General features: G+C 40.2%; 2 protein-coding genes across 3 annotated transcripts in view; both read left to right on the top strand.

Annotated features, from left to right (window-relative positions):
• ldb2a (LIM domain binding 2a) overlaps positions 1 to 11,265 on the top strand; it is a 97,848-nt gene extending 86,583 nt beyond the window's left edge. Inside the window, exons 7-9 of one of the 2 annotated variants that reach the window (XM_083915479.1) lie at positions 1,274 to 1,327; positions 2,061 to 2,188; positions 10,748 to 11,265. In XM_083915479.1, coding sequence (XP_083771605.1) covers positions 1,274 to 1,327; positions 2,061 to 2,188; positions 10,748 to 10,978 — 413 coding nt within the window. In that variant the 3' untranslated portion in view covers positions 10,979 to 11,265. Of the gene's footprint in view, positions 1 to 1,273; positions 1,328 to 2,048; positions 2,195 to 10,747 lie in introns of both variants that reach the window. The other variant, XM_083915478.1, reaches the window with a different exon arrangement.
• Positions 11,266 to 15,385: 4,120 nt separating this feature from the next.
• Positions 15,386 to 18,095, top strand: part of tapt1a (transmembrane anterior posterior transformation 1a) — a gene marked incomplete at its 5' end in the record, with an annotated part of 42,659 nt that continues 39,949 nt past the window's right edge. Inside the window, 2 exons of the mRNA XM_083915476.1 lie at positions 15,386 to 15,587; positions 17,892 to 18,022. Coding sequence (XP_083771602.1) covers positions 15,386 to 15,587; positions 17,892 to 18,022 — 333 coding nt within the window. The remainder of the gene's footprint in view (positions 15,588 to 17,891; positions 18,023 to 18,095) is intronic.

Below are 18,095 nucleotides of genomic sequence, written 5' to 3'. Positions count from 1 at the left end.
GCCCTGTGTAAATTTACGTATGGGGAACTGAAGTCCTTATCTATGCTCTCGTCGATGCCACCAGACTCCATTGACAAAAACAGTCATTTTACTTCATAGAACACTGGAGTTGGTGGTCTAACGCTGCCTCAATTGGTTAGTTTGATTGTGTGATTGTGTGACTTCGGTGTTTTAAAGGGTCAGGAACTAACAAAACTGTTTTTGGCAATGGAGTCTGGTGGCTTTGACTAGAGCAGAGAACTGTCTGATGGCAAGGTAAAGCAGTACAAATATTCTAATCATAGCATACACTTTAAATTATATTGAGGTTTTTTTACTGCACACCAAAGTACCTCATACAACCCCATTTCTAAAAATCAGAACTATGCCTTTAAGTCAGGCATCCCCAGTGTGTTTTTCAGGGTCATTTCATGCCATCTGTCTATATTTTCACGTGACGTTTGTGTGAAGTTTGCAGTTGAGCTGGAAATGCGGTTTCCCTCATTGGTGGCGTGTTATTCCCCTTTTTCCTGTAATTCTTCTCCAGCTAGGGAAACTGGTTGGGATTTCACCAGGAAGGAAGCCACAGGCGCATTTATGCTCTGATAAGTCCTTTTGGTGGAAATGGAAGTGATTTTAGTGCGTCACCGGTCCAGCATCGAAGGAAACCAGTCGGATAACAGAAATGATTGTCTCTGACAATAGGCCTGCTTTTTTTACGCACGTCTGTCAAAGTCAGGAATCAAAAGAGAAAAGATACTGATAAAGAAAATCCCCCTATTGTTTTGCCTCTGATTTATAGGTTCACATTTGAGTTGCTGCTTGTTGTAAATGAATGAGAAAAGCATCTCCCTCGGCGTGATTAGTAAGAACCTTGAAAAATGTATTTTAATTTTCAGACATCTGTTTGAAGATCACAGCAGTGTTTTCTTGTCTCCCTCGAGATTAAAAGGAATTACTTGTCAAACAAATGTAGTCAGGAATTGAAAAACCATGTATTCATAAATGATGTACTACATAGAATATTTTTGTAAATACTAGAAACACAGAGATCTCTATTTAACCTGTGTCAGTGCTTTATGTATTTTTGATAATAACGACCTTCAGGAATTATATGGATAAAGCTCATAATTGGAAAAACATCTTTTCATCGAAGCACAAGTTTCCCAGTGGCATGAAAAGTTATTTCTCTTCCTGTTTTCTCTGTTGTCTTCTCTGGTCTCGTTCTGTCTCCAACTGTTCAAAAGATTGTTGAACCCGAATAAAATGAAACTGATTTTGGTTCCGGTTTCAGCTGGACACCCACAGAACTTCAAAACGGAAATATTTCCCACAAATCACAAAAAAGGTATCTTTCCTCTTACACCGCCTGTAGTCTCACGAGTAAGAAGCATTTTAATTGCTTACTGGAGCACCATGAAGTACATTTTTGTGTCATTTGCATGTTTCAAAATAGCACCAATACCTGTGATATAACAAATACAGGTCACATATGCCTGATTTATGCATGTAATGGCATATTCCTCAAGCACGGGCTAAAACATAATGATTTGAACAAAAACACTCATGCTCAGCAAATCAAATCTATAGTAATGCAACAGTGTAATTACATCTTCAGTAAGACAAACAGGAATGTGCTTTCTGCCTCAGCAGAGCAGTTTTAATCTGGCTCATGCTATTGAGGAGCATCGCAGTCGGTGCAGCGCTGAAATCATTAACAAATTTACATTACGTTGAGTATCAGGGTCCATTGTTGAGCATTTATGCAAATGAAACTGGGCTTCTTTCATACTAGTGCATGTCTTGGGAGATGTCGATGCTCTGAAGAAAACAAAACATGGATTAGTGTCGACCAGTGGCTCTTGCCTGTGTAACGTGTCTGTGTGTGTGCATGTATACAGGCATTTAACACAGTTTCCTCTGCACGCCTTTGTGTCTCCACATATGATGCTGTCTGTCCGAGCGTCTCTACTGTATGACCTTTAACACACACTCCACACAGCACACACCCCTACACCGTGTCTCCGTCTGTATGCATTATGTTCTCCTTCCTCTGTTTCTCTTTGTTGGTCGCGCCAAAGCTGAGCCTGCCCGACAGACCACCACGAAGAGGAGGAAACGGAAGAACTCAGCCAGCAGCGCTAACAGCGCCGGCACCACCGCCAGCAAGAAACGCAGCCCCGCCACCAACTTCAGCCTCTCCAGTCAGGTACCTGTAAGCATCAGCTTGGTTTGCCTCCTCTTTTGTTTTTTTCCTACGACTCCACATGCATGTTTGCAGGGTTACACACAGGCACGCGCTATTCCTAATGGTATTGCAGCCATTAGGTTTAATTTATTTGCACAAAAGAGAGAGGGGAAAAAAAAACAGCGGGAGGAGAGGGGAGAAAAGAACTCAAATCTGTGCAGTGACACAAAGAAAAACCTCAAGGGATGTGTATGAAAACATGTCACCACCGAAATACAAAAAGAAAATACATCAAATATCATAAAGAGTGACACAAATGACATTAAAAATCATCAAAGCAGAAAACACAACAGCTAAATTCATAAAGAGCAAGTAAAGAAGGTGAATGAAAGGGTTCCTATGCTGCAGGTCGTACGGTAGCTTCCTAACCAGTGTTTTTTCTACACGTACTTCAGAATATGTTCAGTTGTGTTTGCCGTAGCCTGGAGTTTTAAAAAAAGGGTTGAATCTCAGGACTATTTAGGAAGACGTGGGTGGGAAAGTGACACTCTCTGTGGCCTCTCTGTTGAAAATGCCCTTGACCGAGACACTGAACTCACGACTGCCCAGAGGAGTGGTGCTGCTGCAGCAGAGTTAACTTGAACTCAGAAAATTCTGCATGTCTGGAACCGTCTGATTGTCAGGATAAATATTACAGGCGACATGAAAACACAAAAACATTTACAAATAGTGGAAGAGCTTCATGTGGAGTTCAACTACAGGCACTTTACCATTTAACAAGAGCACCCGGTGAATAGTTTCTGATGGATTTGTGATGGATCTGTAAACTCCACTGCTCCGGTAACACTGTTTAGTGGCCCGCAGTGAAGACTTGGGTGATATGAAGTCGTAATAACTCCAGCTTGTCTCAATATTATAGTTTTTAATCTGAATATTCAAGAGTAACAACAAATGAATAAATTTAAATCAACTATACCAGGTCTGATATTTTATTTTTGAACAAATAACTGTAGTATTGTTGTAACCGCAACAGTAAATGTAAGATGATGATACATTTTTAATACTTACTGGTAATGTAATAAAAAGAATCACTGTCGCTACATCGTCTTCCCTTGAAGAAGGTCTCTGACCCGAAAACTTTCTAAATTAAAAAGGTTTTTGCACAGATCTGAGTGCAGATGCTTATTTTCCATTATTAAAAAGAAACGTATAACGCACATGCAAAACAATAATAATCCAATATTGGGAATAATATCAGTAGTGCAGCTTTTGAGTGGTTAAAGTGTGCACGTTGTAACTGGATTTAAAAAAAACATACAGTTTATCGTAGGTAAACTGATGAAAATGCAGTAATTAATTAGCATTTTATCCATTGTGGCAAACAAATTGAAACAAATTCCAAAACTTTTGAGATGAATCCGTTGTTGCAAATCGTATCTTTGTGCGTCCAGTGTACAGTTGGTAGGGCGACTTATAGTCTAGTTGTTTTGTTCCCGTGAACTGAAGACATGATGGGATGGTAAAACCGGAATAGCTTCATTTGTTTAGGATCACGACTTTATTTCTCCGCGCCGGAGTTTTATTCTCGTGAACACGGTATCTGAGGAATGTCTGGAGAGATTTTCTTCAAATTTGGCACAAATGTCGACTCAAACTCAAAGATAAACAGATTCGATTTTGGAGGTCAAAGGTCAAAAGTCACTGTGACAATATTTCACACAAATATCTAGTAGGATTAAATGATGAAGTGATGACATTTTATATCCAAAAGGTCAAAGGTCAGCTTCACTGTGTTATCATAATGTTTCTGTCCTTTATTCGACGCCATAACTCAGGAACAGAAGAGACATTTGGTCAGGTACTGAATTGGTGACACTGATCTTAAAACTGTTCAGGGTTGCCCAGTTCCGGCCCTGGAGAGCCACTGCCCTGTATGTTTTTAGGTTTTCCCTGCTGTAACACACCTGACTCTAATCACGCGCTCGTTATCAAACAGCTGATGCCTGTGACAGGTTTGAAAACTGTTAGACTCAGGTGTGTTAGAGCAGGGAGAAACCTAAAACATGCAGGACAGCGGCCCTGCATTGGGCACCCCTGGTTGAGATCTTCTGTGCTGTGTGGGTTGAAGATGTGTGTGTGAACCGTCAACGTTTTGCCGCAAAAATACACTTAATACGTCCACTACATATATTATGGAAGCCTGGACAGGCATGGGTATAAACAGGGACTGGTTGGCTGGTTGGCAGAGGCACACAACCATGAGGCGGTAATTCTAGTTTCTGTTTCAGAGGTAATTCTAAAATACCTTTGCGTGAGGAAATCTACCACAAATGACTTAAGCAAACAATTGAACTGCCTGACATCAGCAGTGAACTGTGTGACGCGCCGATATTACGGCATTATAACATCACTGAGGAAAAAGTAACCTGGATACAAACCCATCCATCCCTGTGACTCTGCATACTGTGTTTCAAGTCTGAATAACAGGCCACTTGACACAGTTAGAGGTTAAATAGCCTCTTAAACAGCTGAGTGTTACACCACATGTCTGCCGCTCCCCCTGGAGGATTTAATGCTGTTGTGAGTGTGTTGTCTGCACAGGCTCTAGTTTTCTACCTGTTCCATACACTGCTCATTATACGCATGCTGTATTATTTTTACACTACTGCGCCCAATTTACTATTCTGGAGGTGCTCTTGAATACAGGTCATGGCAGTTCAGATAAAAGTGCGCCGATACCAGGCAGGGCTGCAGGTCGGCATTAATGTGAGTTCATCTCGTACACGGGATTCATTCTGCTTCATGGTAAACTTGAAGTGCTGATGCTTTTCTATGCACGCAGCGTGCGCGGTAAAGCGACCCCCTCCCCCCGATGAGACGTTACTATAGTTTGTTTTACCTATTTCTGTAAAATTCCTGCCTCAATCGTGTTTCCTCTTTAATGTCAGAGACCCGTGTGTTGTTAGGTTGAGGCAACAAAAGGACTTTAAAGATCTGGATTTTGGTCAAATGTTAATAAAGTAAACGTACTGTGTGGGGCTTAAAGTCACTTTTTCATACAACGTCTTGAAAGTTTGGAATTGTTTTTGTGTTCAGGGTTAGATATGAGGAGCTCTTTCTTCCAAAACGCTATAAATCCATTTGAATAGTTTTCAGGAAAATGACATTTCTTACCCAGACCCGCACATTTGGTTAATATTCAATGTATCTTGTCAAAATGGTTTAAGGCTCAGTCTGAACATGTTGAACGGACGGACAAAACAAAAAACTCTCCCGCTTCAGAGCGCCGCCATGTTGGATCGCACAGAACGCTCACTGAATTCTGATTGGTCGAGAGGACGTATCGCATTTAGGTTAAAAATAGGTTTGGCGCTGGTCGCGGTTTGGAAAGGAACTGCATCTTGAGACCATTTTAAACAAGGAAATATAGCGATTTGGCATGAAACACTGATGAAGCAGTGAATAGGTTCTGTATACAGCAAAGTGGCTCAAACTCATTTTTGTTTTTGTTTTGGACTAACTCATTTTTTTTAAATTGGCTTTTATGTCGTTTTGGAAAAGAGCTCTTCATATATATCATTGGGTTTGAATACACTCCTTGAAAAATGCTTGATTTTCAACACAACAGTCATCCACGCAGTCAAAGATCTTTTAATATTTGAAATTCAACGATCCCCAGATGTGACGCTAAAGGCTTCTACACTTTTGATTTAAGTAAGACCCGCGTGACAGAGACCACGGCCTTTTCCTAACTTTAGCCGAGTGTTTTGAGGGCTTAAAAAGTTTTTCTATGAGCAGATAGGATATAGGAAGAGTAGATATAAACAATGTGTTTTCACTGAACATGTTTTGTGACTAAGCAAATGATTGACAGCATTATGTTGATTGAAGTCTTAATCCGAGCAGCATCGTTACTGTTTTTGCTGTTGCAAATTTACATAAGCACCATATAAATGTCCTTTCTGGCAGACAGGGTTGAATAAAGGGACATAGTAGAACTTGTAGAAGCTCGAGGTGTCCCATTTGGGTTAATAATTTAAAACCTTGTGTCTCCAGTTTGTAGCCAGGTTGGGGTTGTTAATCTTTTAATCACTTAACAATAGAAATTACAGTCTTTCTTCGTCTCACTTACACACACACACAATCTGAACTGTCCCTCCATGTTGTGTCCCGTGGTTCGCTGTCTCATCATCTCTCCAGATTTGTTGTCCTTACCCTCCTCTCTTACCTCTCTCTTCTCTCCGTCTCACACATACATAATGTACATCACACACACACATACACAGTGTGCGCAATTGTTTTCTCTCTAGAAGGCAGTTTGGCTCTGTGCCAGCTCTCATTATCAGCGATATCTGTATACAACCCTCCACCCCCAGCCCCCTTCCTCCGTCACACGCACACGCTCGACTCCATCACTCCACTGTCTCCCCACCGACACCTTCCAACCCACACACACGCGTGCACACACACACACACCACCCATAGCACTCATGCCGTGCATTCACACGCCTCTTAAAGACTGGCAGCGTGGCTGGTAACATGCTGGTTACATATGTTGCGCGCCTGCTGTCTTTGTCTGAGAAGTTGTTCGTTTGTGGCTGAGCACAAGCCTACGTGAGCCCACTGACAATAAGGAGTGGACCCTCGCAAGGAGAAGGGGGGCTTACCAGTGGCTGGAGGAGAGGAGGTGCGGGGGAGGGTGTGTGTGTGTGTGTGTGTGTGTGTGTGTGTGTGTGTGTGTGTGTGTGTGTGTGTTGGGGGGGTTGGGGGGGTTGGGGACTCATAGAATAAGCAACACTGACCTCTAGTGGCCTGGATTTAGTCCCAAACACGGTTCTTTTACTAAGCTGTCCTCTAGCAGCAGGTTTTTCATGCTGTCAGTCAGTAAAACACGCATAATTGACTAATCGTGATTAACCGTCCATATGCTGTATATTCAATTTGTAGAAGATCATTTGAGGATTACATTTACAAGGTTCTGCATTGAACTAAGATGGATGGATGGATGTACTTGTGTGGCGCTGCGGGGGGGAAATATCCTTGAACTCCTTTTTTTTAGTTTGAGTTTTGACTCAAATCATCTGAATTCACAAACTATAGGCACAGAAAAAAGTATTTTTAATGTTGCATACTTGCCTGAAAACTTTTTGACCTGAGTTTTTATATAAAGCACTGAAGGAGAAGGCTGGTGCTATTCTATATTTTCCTTATTGTCAACAAACCTCATTAAAGGACCGACACAGAGAATTGATTGATCATAGTAACACATGTAGTCTGCTCTATTCCTCCGTGTCGTAGAGCTGCGTCGTTGTCGAGAAACTATTAAAAACACACAAATGAGCCACACTGCTGCACTGGGTGACACGTTCCTTCATTAATATGAACGTGGGCTCTGCAGTTTGTTTTGAGTCAGTCGCACAAACACACTGTCGTGCTGCTGAAACAGAAGTGTGTATCAATTCACCACTGAAAACTTAAAACTACAGTGCCCAGATGTTTTAAAAGTAACTGATAATTGATCATTAATCTATATAATTATGAGCAGTTTCATTTTTAAGATTTACATCTTCATTAGGAACAAATGTGCTCAGAGCTGAGAGACAAACAACACGAAGAAAAATGAAGAATTTCACCAGTTTTATTCTTTAAAGTTGTTTTTTCATGTCAGCTCTAAGACAAAAACAAATAAACAAACGTAGGAAACAATATTTAAAGATTCTGTCTTCCCCTAAGTTTGAACACAGAAGGTGAGGAGGGACGGTAAACTTCAGGCCGGCCGACTAAACTTCATTAAACACTTTTTATTTATCGTTTAATTTCAATTTCAATCAGTGTTTTTCTTTCTTTGCTGCTTAAAGGGGGACTTTTGTTCTCCAGCGCCCTTCGTCGTCACAACCCTGCCACGCCTTCTTTAAATACCGTCGCGTTGGAGGCACGAGGAGAAAACGTGTGTCCTCCAATCCCTGTGACAAAACAACGCTAATGACTCTGCTCATTGAATGAATGGAGCAGAGAGGCGTTCAGAGCTGTGACAGCCCGTTTAAAGCGCCGCCGCTTAACTAGCGCTAAAGCTAACTCCTAACGAGATGAGTAGACGAGTTGACAGTATTAATTAGCTAACAATTTACGCTCCCCAGTCTCAGACTAGCCACCAGCTGTTATCGTCTGAGGGATTTCTTTTTTTTTTTTGGGCCCGAAATTGGCCAGAGGTAGGTTGTCAGGCCTCCTCACAGGAACAGATGGTGAATGCATGGCTTGTTGGCAATTAGCATGTTTTTAGCTAATGACTTAATTATCTATGCAAATTGACAAATCAGTGTGGATATTGTCATTTAGTTGAAAAGCTCACCTAAATTAATTAGCCTGATTAAGGCATAGTGGGGTGTTGAAGTGGTCGCTAGGGGGGTTTCGGGGGTGGCTTCGATAAATAAACTGCCTCTTGCGCTCTTCCTCTAAATGTGTGTGTTTTGAGTTTTTGGGTGTCGGGGGGGGGGGGGGGGGGAGGGGGGGTTGTGAAGTGTGTGTGTGTGAAGTTTTGTTTGTACGTCTGCATCAATGCTTGCTGGAAGTGATCGGGTGTGTTTGTTTTGTGCTTGTGTGTTTATCTCCGTGGGATTTCCGGGTACAAACTCAGGTTAGTGCACGTGCGACACATAGGGTTGATCTGAGTTTGCATTCAAGTTCTTTTATCTGTGTTTGTGTTCACGTATGTGATTGTACAGTAATCTGGGTTTGCGTGCCAGTGTGTGTGTGTGTGTGTGTCTCTGTGTGTCTTTGTGTGTGTGTGTGTGTGTGTGTGTGTGTGTGTGTGTGTGTGTGCGTGTGCCAGTGCGTGTGTGCGCGTGTGTGTGTGTGTGTGTGTGTGTGTGTGTGTGTGTGTGCGTGTGTGTGTGTGTGTGCGTGTGCCAGTGTGTGTGTGTGTGTGTGTCCGTGTGTGTGTCCGTGTGTGTGTCCGTGTGTGTGTGTGTGTGTGTGTGTGTGTGTGTGTGTGTGTGTGTGTGTGTGTGTATGTGCGTGCGTGTGTGTGTTGCGGGGGAGATGGCTGAGACGAGCGAGATCTCCCAAGCCAGGCAGCGTTGACACACTTGGCCAGTGAAGCGTGCGTTCCATTTAACGATACAGCTTCTTCCCAGGTTACGGTGGGTGGTGCCGGGGCTCGCCAGCAGGGAGACGCTTAGTCAGTCACAGGGAGATGAGATTCACACACTCAGCAAACACACAGAAGAAATACAGCCATGAGTCAGAGTGTATTGATCAATGTTTGAGTTCACAAATTACACTACAAGTGATTATTTGTCAACCGAAATTCACCTTGTTCATGAAGTGCGGAAGACTTTGGCCTGAAACATGCGATAAAACAAGCACACACCCCCCTTCTCCAGACTCATCACAAGAGTAACGGATAGCGGTGGATAATGGCTAAATCGTTCTCCTTCTCTTCCCTGACTCGCTGTGAGAGGGCCATCTCTGTGAAATATGTCTTACATGATGAGTATTGATTAGGGCGGATACAGAGCACCAGGGGAATCCACTCTCTGTACCCAGGGAAGGTTTCATTTGCACGGTGCTTCCAGAGGGGTCGCCAATAGGGACGGGTTCACTGGATACACCAACGAAACTGTCCTAAACACTCACACACACAAACACACACACACAAAGTCTCTGCGAGCAGGAAAATACCTCCCGTGGTCGGGTGTTCGGGCATCAGACATCAGACAAGACATCAGCTGATGAATGGAAGTCTTGGAAGTGTTCGTCTTTGCCACCTTGTAGTATTTTTAACCCTCCCCTTTAAAAGACGGTTGATTTTTTTAAAATATGAAACAGACAAGCACACATATTTGTTTATTTGAAGTAATGCAAATACTATATTACAAGGTCTTTTTGGGTGGATGTGAGTTCACTTGATATTCAGATGGTGCTTTGGTCTCCGAATTAGATGAAACAGATATGCATTAATTTCTTCTCTGGTGATTTTTCTCTCACTTTAGCATATTAATGTGGAATCACCCCGAGGCTGAATGTAGACGGTCCCGCACAGAACTGCAAACACGTCATGGGTGCCCGTGTAAAAATGGATTATATTTTTGTACCAGTTTTAAAATATGAGTTAAAAAAAATGTAAAAGTGGTCAGATGAACTGAAAGTGGGCTGAATAATGAAAGAAGCAAGCAAAGTGTGAAGAAAAAGTAATAATTTATAATAATGTAAATATGTCTGTGTTCTGTTAGGATCACGTATTTCATGATTATGCAACTTGGTTAGCAAAAAGACAAAATAAACACATTTTAAATCATGACGGACGAGGTCTTTAGGGCTAAATGTCAGCGTGTACTGTGTTTCTTTGCAGGGAAACCCCCATAAACTAAACTTTGTATGGTTCTCGGCTCTTTCCCTGAAAAACAAAAGTGATAAACAAGCGTCAAAAAAAGGTGCTTTTAAATAACACAACCGTGAGTGAAACAACGCGGCTTCAACATGACATGTCCTTTTAAAAAGTGTGCACCCACCAACAAGAACATGTGTAATTTCCTTTTTTTTTTTTTCCAGTTTGTAAATTTGCTCTCTGCTTCTCTCCAGGACGTGATGGTGGTTGGCGAACCGACCCTGATGGGTGGCGAGTTCGGGGACGAGGACGAGCGTCTGATCACTCGTCTGGAGAACACGCAGTACGACGCCACCAACGGCCTGGACGACGAGGACGACTTCAACGGCTCCCCGGCTCTGGGCAACAACGCTCCCTGGAGCAACAAACCCCCCTCCGCCCCGGACAGCAAGCCTGAGAGCACAGCGCCCCAGCCCTCGCAGTAAAACAAAAGAAGAAGAAGAAGAAGAAGAAGAAGAAGACAACAGATCCTTGACTCTGTGTGGACTGGACTTTTTAACCTCTCCCTTTCCCCCCCCTCTGAGGGCAGTGCTTCTACGCCTCATAACATTGTACTGAATCCGATTCTGCAAACTCACCACTGGCATGTCCAGCTGAAAATACCCCGGGTATTTTCTTCTTCTCTGAATCACTGTAACATCTTGGAGAACACTGACAAACTGGCAGCATTGCACAGCAATATCCACACGTCACAGACGACAAACGCATATGATAGTATGCAACCGTAGTGTAAAAAATACCAACAACGCGTGGGCTTTTTTTTTTTTTTTTCCAAGAATGCGCTGGAAAATTGCGGATCAAATTCTCCCTCAGACACAAACCTCTCATCTCGTGGAATACTACAGCTGTGATTGGTTGACCTGCAGGTTACGAGTCATCACGCTGACAGTAGACGGAGGGGAGAAAAAGCCGAAGAATAAAAACAACAAACAAAACGTCTCAAAAAATGGCAAGCTCAAACGGTGAGGAGGCGAGGTGGTTTTTTAACAGTGCGAGCATCCGACCACATTGGAGACAAATGAAACATTCTTCGAGGGAAATTGCATTTTTTATTGGAAATCCAGTCGACTGTTGGTTTGTTTCTGCTGTTGCTGTTTATTTCCATTTCCAATTAAGAAGAAATAAAAGTTCCCTCCCGCCATTGGACTCCTTTCAAACAAGGGGAAATTGTGTCCTAGGATTGTTTTTTGCCACATTACCGCGCTCGTCACAGATTGTGATTTCATGCAAACCAGTTTGATTGTGTTCGTAGTCTATTGGTATTTTTCGCTTCTCTCTTCCGAATCCTTTTGCGGTCACGTTGTAATTTTCGCCGATCAGTATGTGAACTTCGCCGACACACATCGACGCATCAATGTTTGATTTGTTTCTTCTTTCCCTCCTTGAAAAAAATTGGACTTCTTTCCCTTTAACGACCTACTCCCAAACTGATACTAAAGCCTTTTTCCTGCATGATTTTATAGGGTTTTTTTTATTTTGTTTGATATATGTACTTTTTAAAACGCATCATTCTGATTTTCCTTTTTGGGTTCGTCAGTTTGGGAACACTGTTACAAGGTTTGTAGCTCTGTAAATAGAAGTGGAGTCTATTTTGTCCACTGTAAATCAGCGATGAAACCAGTTTGGATATGGCAGCTGTTTTGTTTCGTACGGGAGCTTCAGATTTTTCTGTCGGGTGGTTCGGATGGACGCTGGTTTGCTTCGGTCCAAAAAAAAAACAAAACACACTCCGTTCATGTTTCTCGTCCTCTTTAGCTAGTGCAGAACCAAAGCCACAACGTCAACAGTCACACACACATCTCTTGTATATTCTGTGACACAGAGAGGAAACGATTTTACATTCTGAAAAACAACACGCAGACGAAATCCCCTCCACCCCACAGAAATACTTTGGGATCCCTGTTTTTGTGCTCACACTTGTTCTTTAATCTTTAATTGAATTGATAATATATCCCTGATCTCTTCTGTTGGACTTTTGTTTGAAACTGGGCGAGAAGACAGCGACAGACGTCTTCAGACGATTGGATCTTATGGGTATTTATTTGTGCATTTGTAAGGAAGCTAACACATTTCTAAATATGTTTGAGCCTAGTATTATTAGACACCATTTGTACATTATATAGCAGAGGTGTTCAGTGTCATATCTGATGTCTGGTATGTATGCTTTACCATTATGTGTGCCAATAAACCGTGCTTACAAAGGAGTCGATTCTGGGTTTGGTTGCATGCAGCATTTGTTTGTTTGTTTGTTTATTTATTTCCTCTATTTCCTCTGATTAGTTTGATAAATCGTCAGAAAGTGAAATGAGCTTTCGATCGTACCTCACAACCTTCCTCAGTAGATTGGAACGTGTCATTTTTGTCAAACATGATCGAAACGTCCTTAAAAAGCTGAGAAAAATGTAAATTTCAACATAACAAATCACCATGTCGTTAAAGAAGAAAGCAGAACACGATCAAAAGCTTCCGAGCAGCTGCTAAGCAGACATTTTGTCGGAATTTGATTTGCTGATTAATTACAAATCTTTTTGGATGCGGTGTCATTTCCATCTACATCTTACAGTAAAAAATCAAATTGGCACTTCAGGAAACTACATTTCTGTACTGAAGTTGTGGTGTGCTATATGTTTCCTGTTCCTGGTTATAAAACGGTTCAGTGATCCAACTGGAACATCGTGTTTTGGCGTCAGATTCTCAAAAATAAAAGAGCAAAAGCTGCTTTTCAGAGCCGCCATGTCGGGCTGTTCAATGATCACATTGGGAGAAAGCTTTTGAGATTAAAAAATAAACTCAAAAGACCAGAATGCAATGCAGCCATGAGATAGGTTGTGTTTAAATATCATAAACATTCAAACACTACTTCATTTATTGGTTTTATTATATGCTCATACATTAACTCTTACAGGCTCATGAACCATCTCCCCTGATCACTGGAGGTCATTGAAATTCTGGGAAATGTAGGAAATCGACAAATAAAGAAACACGTCCTGGAATGTGATGAAGCTGTTGAAAATATAACATCTAAAGACCCAAAATTCACAGTTCACAATCAGTAGGTTTGCTATTTGTGTTCCTTCTTTTCTATAAACACATTTGAACATTTAAGACACAGGTAATCGACTGTGAAATCTAAAATAGACACTTACCAGTGTTCATCCCTCATGAGGTATTTGGCTAATATCACAAGTAAATCCTGAGATATGAACAAATGGATGAGCAAGTCTGTAAAGTTCTCCAGATAACTCAGTGGGAACAGGCCTCTGTGCTGTTGTTGGGTAGACTTTAACTCCAGGGAGATTTGATGGAACTTTGGGGACACCATGTGGATCATATGGGGTACTGCAGCAACGTTTATTTCTATAATAATAAAATAATAAACTTTATTTATTTATCACTTCTCATACCATAAAATGCAGCTCAAACTGATTTACAAATAATGCAAACAACCCTATTAAACAAAACAATCAATAACGTGTGTATATATATATGTATATAACAGAAAACATTAAATTCTATTATTATTGTGTGTCCTTCTTTTCTCTATCACCAAGAAGAACATATGTCTAAAAGTTCAGCTTTAATCTGACAATTACATACGAATAATTAAAACATAAATGAAAGTTAGCTCTTTTGTGGCCAGTTCAATATAACTGCAAAACTAATTTCATTGCATTTTTAGTAGGCATATTATTATTACTAATTTATTTTTGATATTATCATTGTTGTTGCATTTAAGTAAGTAAGTGAGTAAATCAGTATTACCTTTCATAAAAAGATTTAAAACATTTTAAGTACCTACAAAATATGTATTTTTTTAAATATAATTTTCAGTGTTTGGATGCATAGAGAAAAATGTAATCAATTCAATTCAATTAAATTTTCTTTACAGTGTCAAATAATAACCAAAGTTATCTCAGGACACTTTACAGAGTAGGTAAAGACAACACTCTATGACTTATTTATGTGGGTATATTTTTTTCTTCTTTTTAAAGAAAATACAATGGCTTCTTACCTGTGAATGTGGCTTTATGAATATGAAATTTAAGGAGAAACACCCCAGGGATTTCTTAATGCAATGGTTTAGATTGAGATTTGGGCTATTTTGCTTTCGTAACATCTTCTTCTCTCAGACATTTGGGGAGATCATGTCTTATTTGTATATTTAAGCATAAGATTTGAACAATTTTTTAATAAAAATATTAAAATATTGTCTTAATGTCAGTAATGAACTGGGTAAGTTCCATGGTGATATCTATAAGTAAAATGTTATTGTATTATATTTGATTGATTGATTAGTTGATTGATTGATTGGTTGATTTATTGATTGATTGATTGATTGATTGGTTGATTGATTGATTGGTTGATTGATTGATTGATTGATTGATTGGTTGATTGATTGATTGGTTGATTGATTGATTGATTGGTTAATTGGTTGATTGATTTAGTTCGTGTGTCTTGGGGGGGGGGGGTGCTATGTAGTAGCACAAATTCTCAAAATAAGGTTACATGTTCAACAACAGAGATCCTAATGAAAGCACTAAAGTCATTCCAAGTTTATTGATTAATTTTATTTTTATTTATTTATCATTTATTTCAGGCAGCATTCATTACAATAGCATTTTTTACAGAAAAAAGCTATAATTTAAAATAAAATATAAAAGGGTAAAATCATAAAATATAGAAATAAGATATTTGAACATGATTAAACAATGACAATAATAATAATAAAAAAATACTTATTTAAATAAACTGTTGACGTGATGACGTTTGTTGTTTTTTTCCCCCCATAACACGATGACGTTGCACAGGGCGACGCGGCTGTTGAAGTAAAGATGGCGGACTTGTCTGGGAGCGAGCTGTCAGAAGAGAAAGAAGCAGATATTGAGCTCAAGAAAAGACAGAAACGACCATGGGATGATTTGCACATGTCCGGTAAAATCCCGTTGACTGCGGAACTGCCAGAAACGTTGGGATTTTACGATATAAGCGCTGTCAGGAGGAGGGAGCAACGGGAGCAACGGGAGCACCCAGCAGGTAACCGTTGGATCCATAACCCCTCCAACTGACGTTCCAGACGTGACAGACGTCAACGGTTGTTTTTTAGTGTTTTACTAACTAACTACACAACTCTGTAACTGAGGGCATTTATGTAAGAGTAACATAGCTCTGGATCTTCTCTCTCACTGGCTACTGAAGCTATGTTTAAAGTTAGTTTACATTGCGTCTTAAAGTGTGAAATTAAAAGTTATAATCTTGCTAAATTACCCTATGTACTTAAGTGTTTAAGATAACCGCAGTGTTAATGCCGTTGGTGTTACGCTAAATTCTGTCCCCCCTCAGATTGGGTGACCTGATGAAACAAAACAAACATTGTTATCATGCTTTATCATACGAAATAAGCACAAACTATGATAGTTTAAAAAACAAAACAAATGTCATGTCAAGGTCACTTTATATTATATTATATTTATTATATTTTATATTTTATATTGCACATTTAAAAACAACAGAAGTGGACCCAAAGTGCTTTCCAGTCTAGGCAGACAATCAAAAGGGGTCTCTTTAACAATGCAATATACAATAACAATAGAGTCTAAACAAGAACAACACAGCACAACCCAGCAGAACTAAAGTCATTAAAACAAAGAGGTAGGAGAAGAGAATAGAGAGACAGCAGGTCAAAACAGTTAATATCAATTTAAAATAAAAAAGCAATGGGGGAAAGTCAGACTGGGACATAAGGAAGAGAAAAAGTTATGCATTTAAGTTTGAATCTGAATAATTAAGCGTGTAGCAAGACCAAATGTGAAGGTCATCAGAGTCAGGGAGCGCTCCGTCACCAGTGGGGGATTGAAAGGAGTGTGTGAAATGTGACCCAGGGATGCACATGGTCTCCAGATATGATTACGTTTAGGGCTGAAACAGTTTTTAAATCTATTTCATCAAGTTATGCAGTTATTTTTCAAGCCAGCATGTTCTCTCAAACGTGTTTCTTTTGAAGAGACATTTAAATATGACACCTATATGTTAAAACAAGAATATTTCACTAATATCTGTCATTTTATGCACAAAGTGGTTAATCAGCTCATTTGTAACTATTTAAATACTATGGAGGCACCATGCCTGGTTACAGCCATCAGGATATAGTAGGATCAAAGGGTTTGCAGTGGCAGTCTGTACCTGAAACTCCTTGACCTGGCACATTGTGAATTTATCTCATGAAGTAAAGGGCACATCTGATGTCAGGTACACACACTACTGAATAAATATTGAACGGTGTAAAGTACAAACAGTGGAGGCACTGTAGCTGAGATACAGTGCACATTTGCACCTGAGTGAAAAAAAATTTATAATTGAATTTAAACACTGTTGTAGGCATGTTTGTGGTGCTAAGTGTATTCAAACTTTTTTTAAAACCTCAACGTGTTTTCAGCTCTAAGTGCAACTAACAGCAAAACTGTTGCTAGTTGAGGCAACATCATACTGTTGTACAGGTCATGTGATGTTCAACATTCAGTGAATTCATCTTTGTCTTCAGTTGAGGACGCACGGCGTGTTTGACCGAAGAGTGGAAATCAAAGTCCGACTGAAACAATTCAACAAATCCAGCCTGTTCGTTTTTTCATTGTATTGTTTTTTGCATTTAATACACTACTTAATTATTGCTTTACTTTATTTCTATTTGAAGAGTCTCTAGTGTCTCTTTAAATAGTTTCTAATGCATTCATTCAGTCACTTTTTCATTTTGAATTGTCTCTCAAAATATGTATGTTACTGGGGATAATGCAGAATAAATAATATGCACATTTTTAAAAACAAAAATGCCTCAAATTCTCTAGTTACAGCTTTTCAAATGTGAATATTTGTTGTCTCATTCATTTAGACTATTTATTTATTAAATCACAAGAGAACATGCTATAAATTGATATAAGTGGTTAACAAGATATGAAATGAACTATATTGGGATAGAAGACTTTGGTCAGTTCGTCCTGCCCTATGTAACAAGATAAAGTAAACATTTAAAGTTTTTGCGAGAGATACATACAACACACAGTCACTTCCACCTTACTTCCTTTCTCTCAGAGTCACGTTAGCTGTGACACAACCTGCTGTATCTCACCAAGAAGTTAATTTTGCCCATTCATCCGCTCTAAAGATGTATTGATGGTGCACAGTGACCGGTGAGCTAAGAATATGTGTCAAACCTCCAGTTTTCAGCATCCAGAGAAAAGGTTGGCACTGTCATTGTGTTGATAGCTGTGGTTGTAATCGTTGCAGACAATGGCGTTGTGGTAACAATGGCGTTGTGGTAACACTGGCGCTCTGATGTTGTTCCAGATCCGTCGCTGACTCACTTCATTAGCGCAGAGCTCACCAGAGGCTACTTCCTGGAGCACAATGAGGCAAAGTACACCGAGCGCAGAGAGAGAGTTTACACGTGCATGCGCATTCCCAAGGAGCTGGAGAAGGTACTTTTCTAACACGAGATATGATTGTGTTTGATACTCAGCCGCCCTCCATCTGTCTGCTGTCACTTCACTC

Source organism: Echiichthys vipera (assembly GCF_963691815.1).
Source record: "Echiichthys vipera genome assembly, chromosome: 6".
In the NCBI taxonomy this organism is placed as follows: Eukaryota; Metazoa; Chordata; class Actinopteri; order Perciformes; family Trachinidae; genus Echiichthys; species Echiichthys vipera.
The sequence above is the reverse complement of the archived record's forward strand: the minus strand, read 5'-3'. Positions and strand labels throughout refer to the sequence as shown.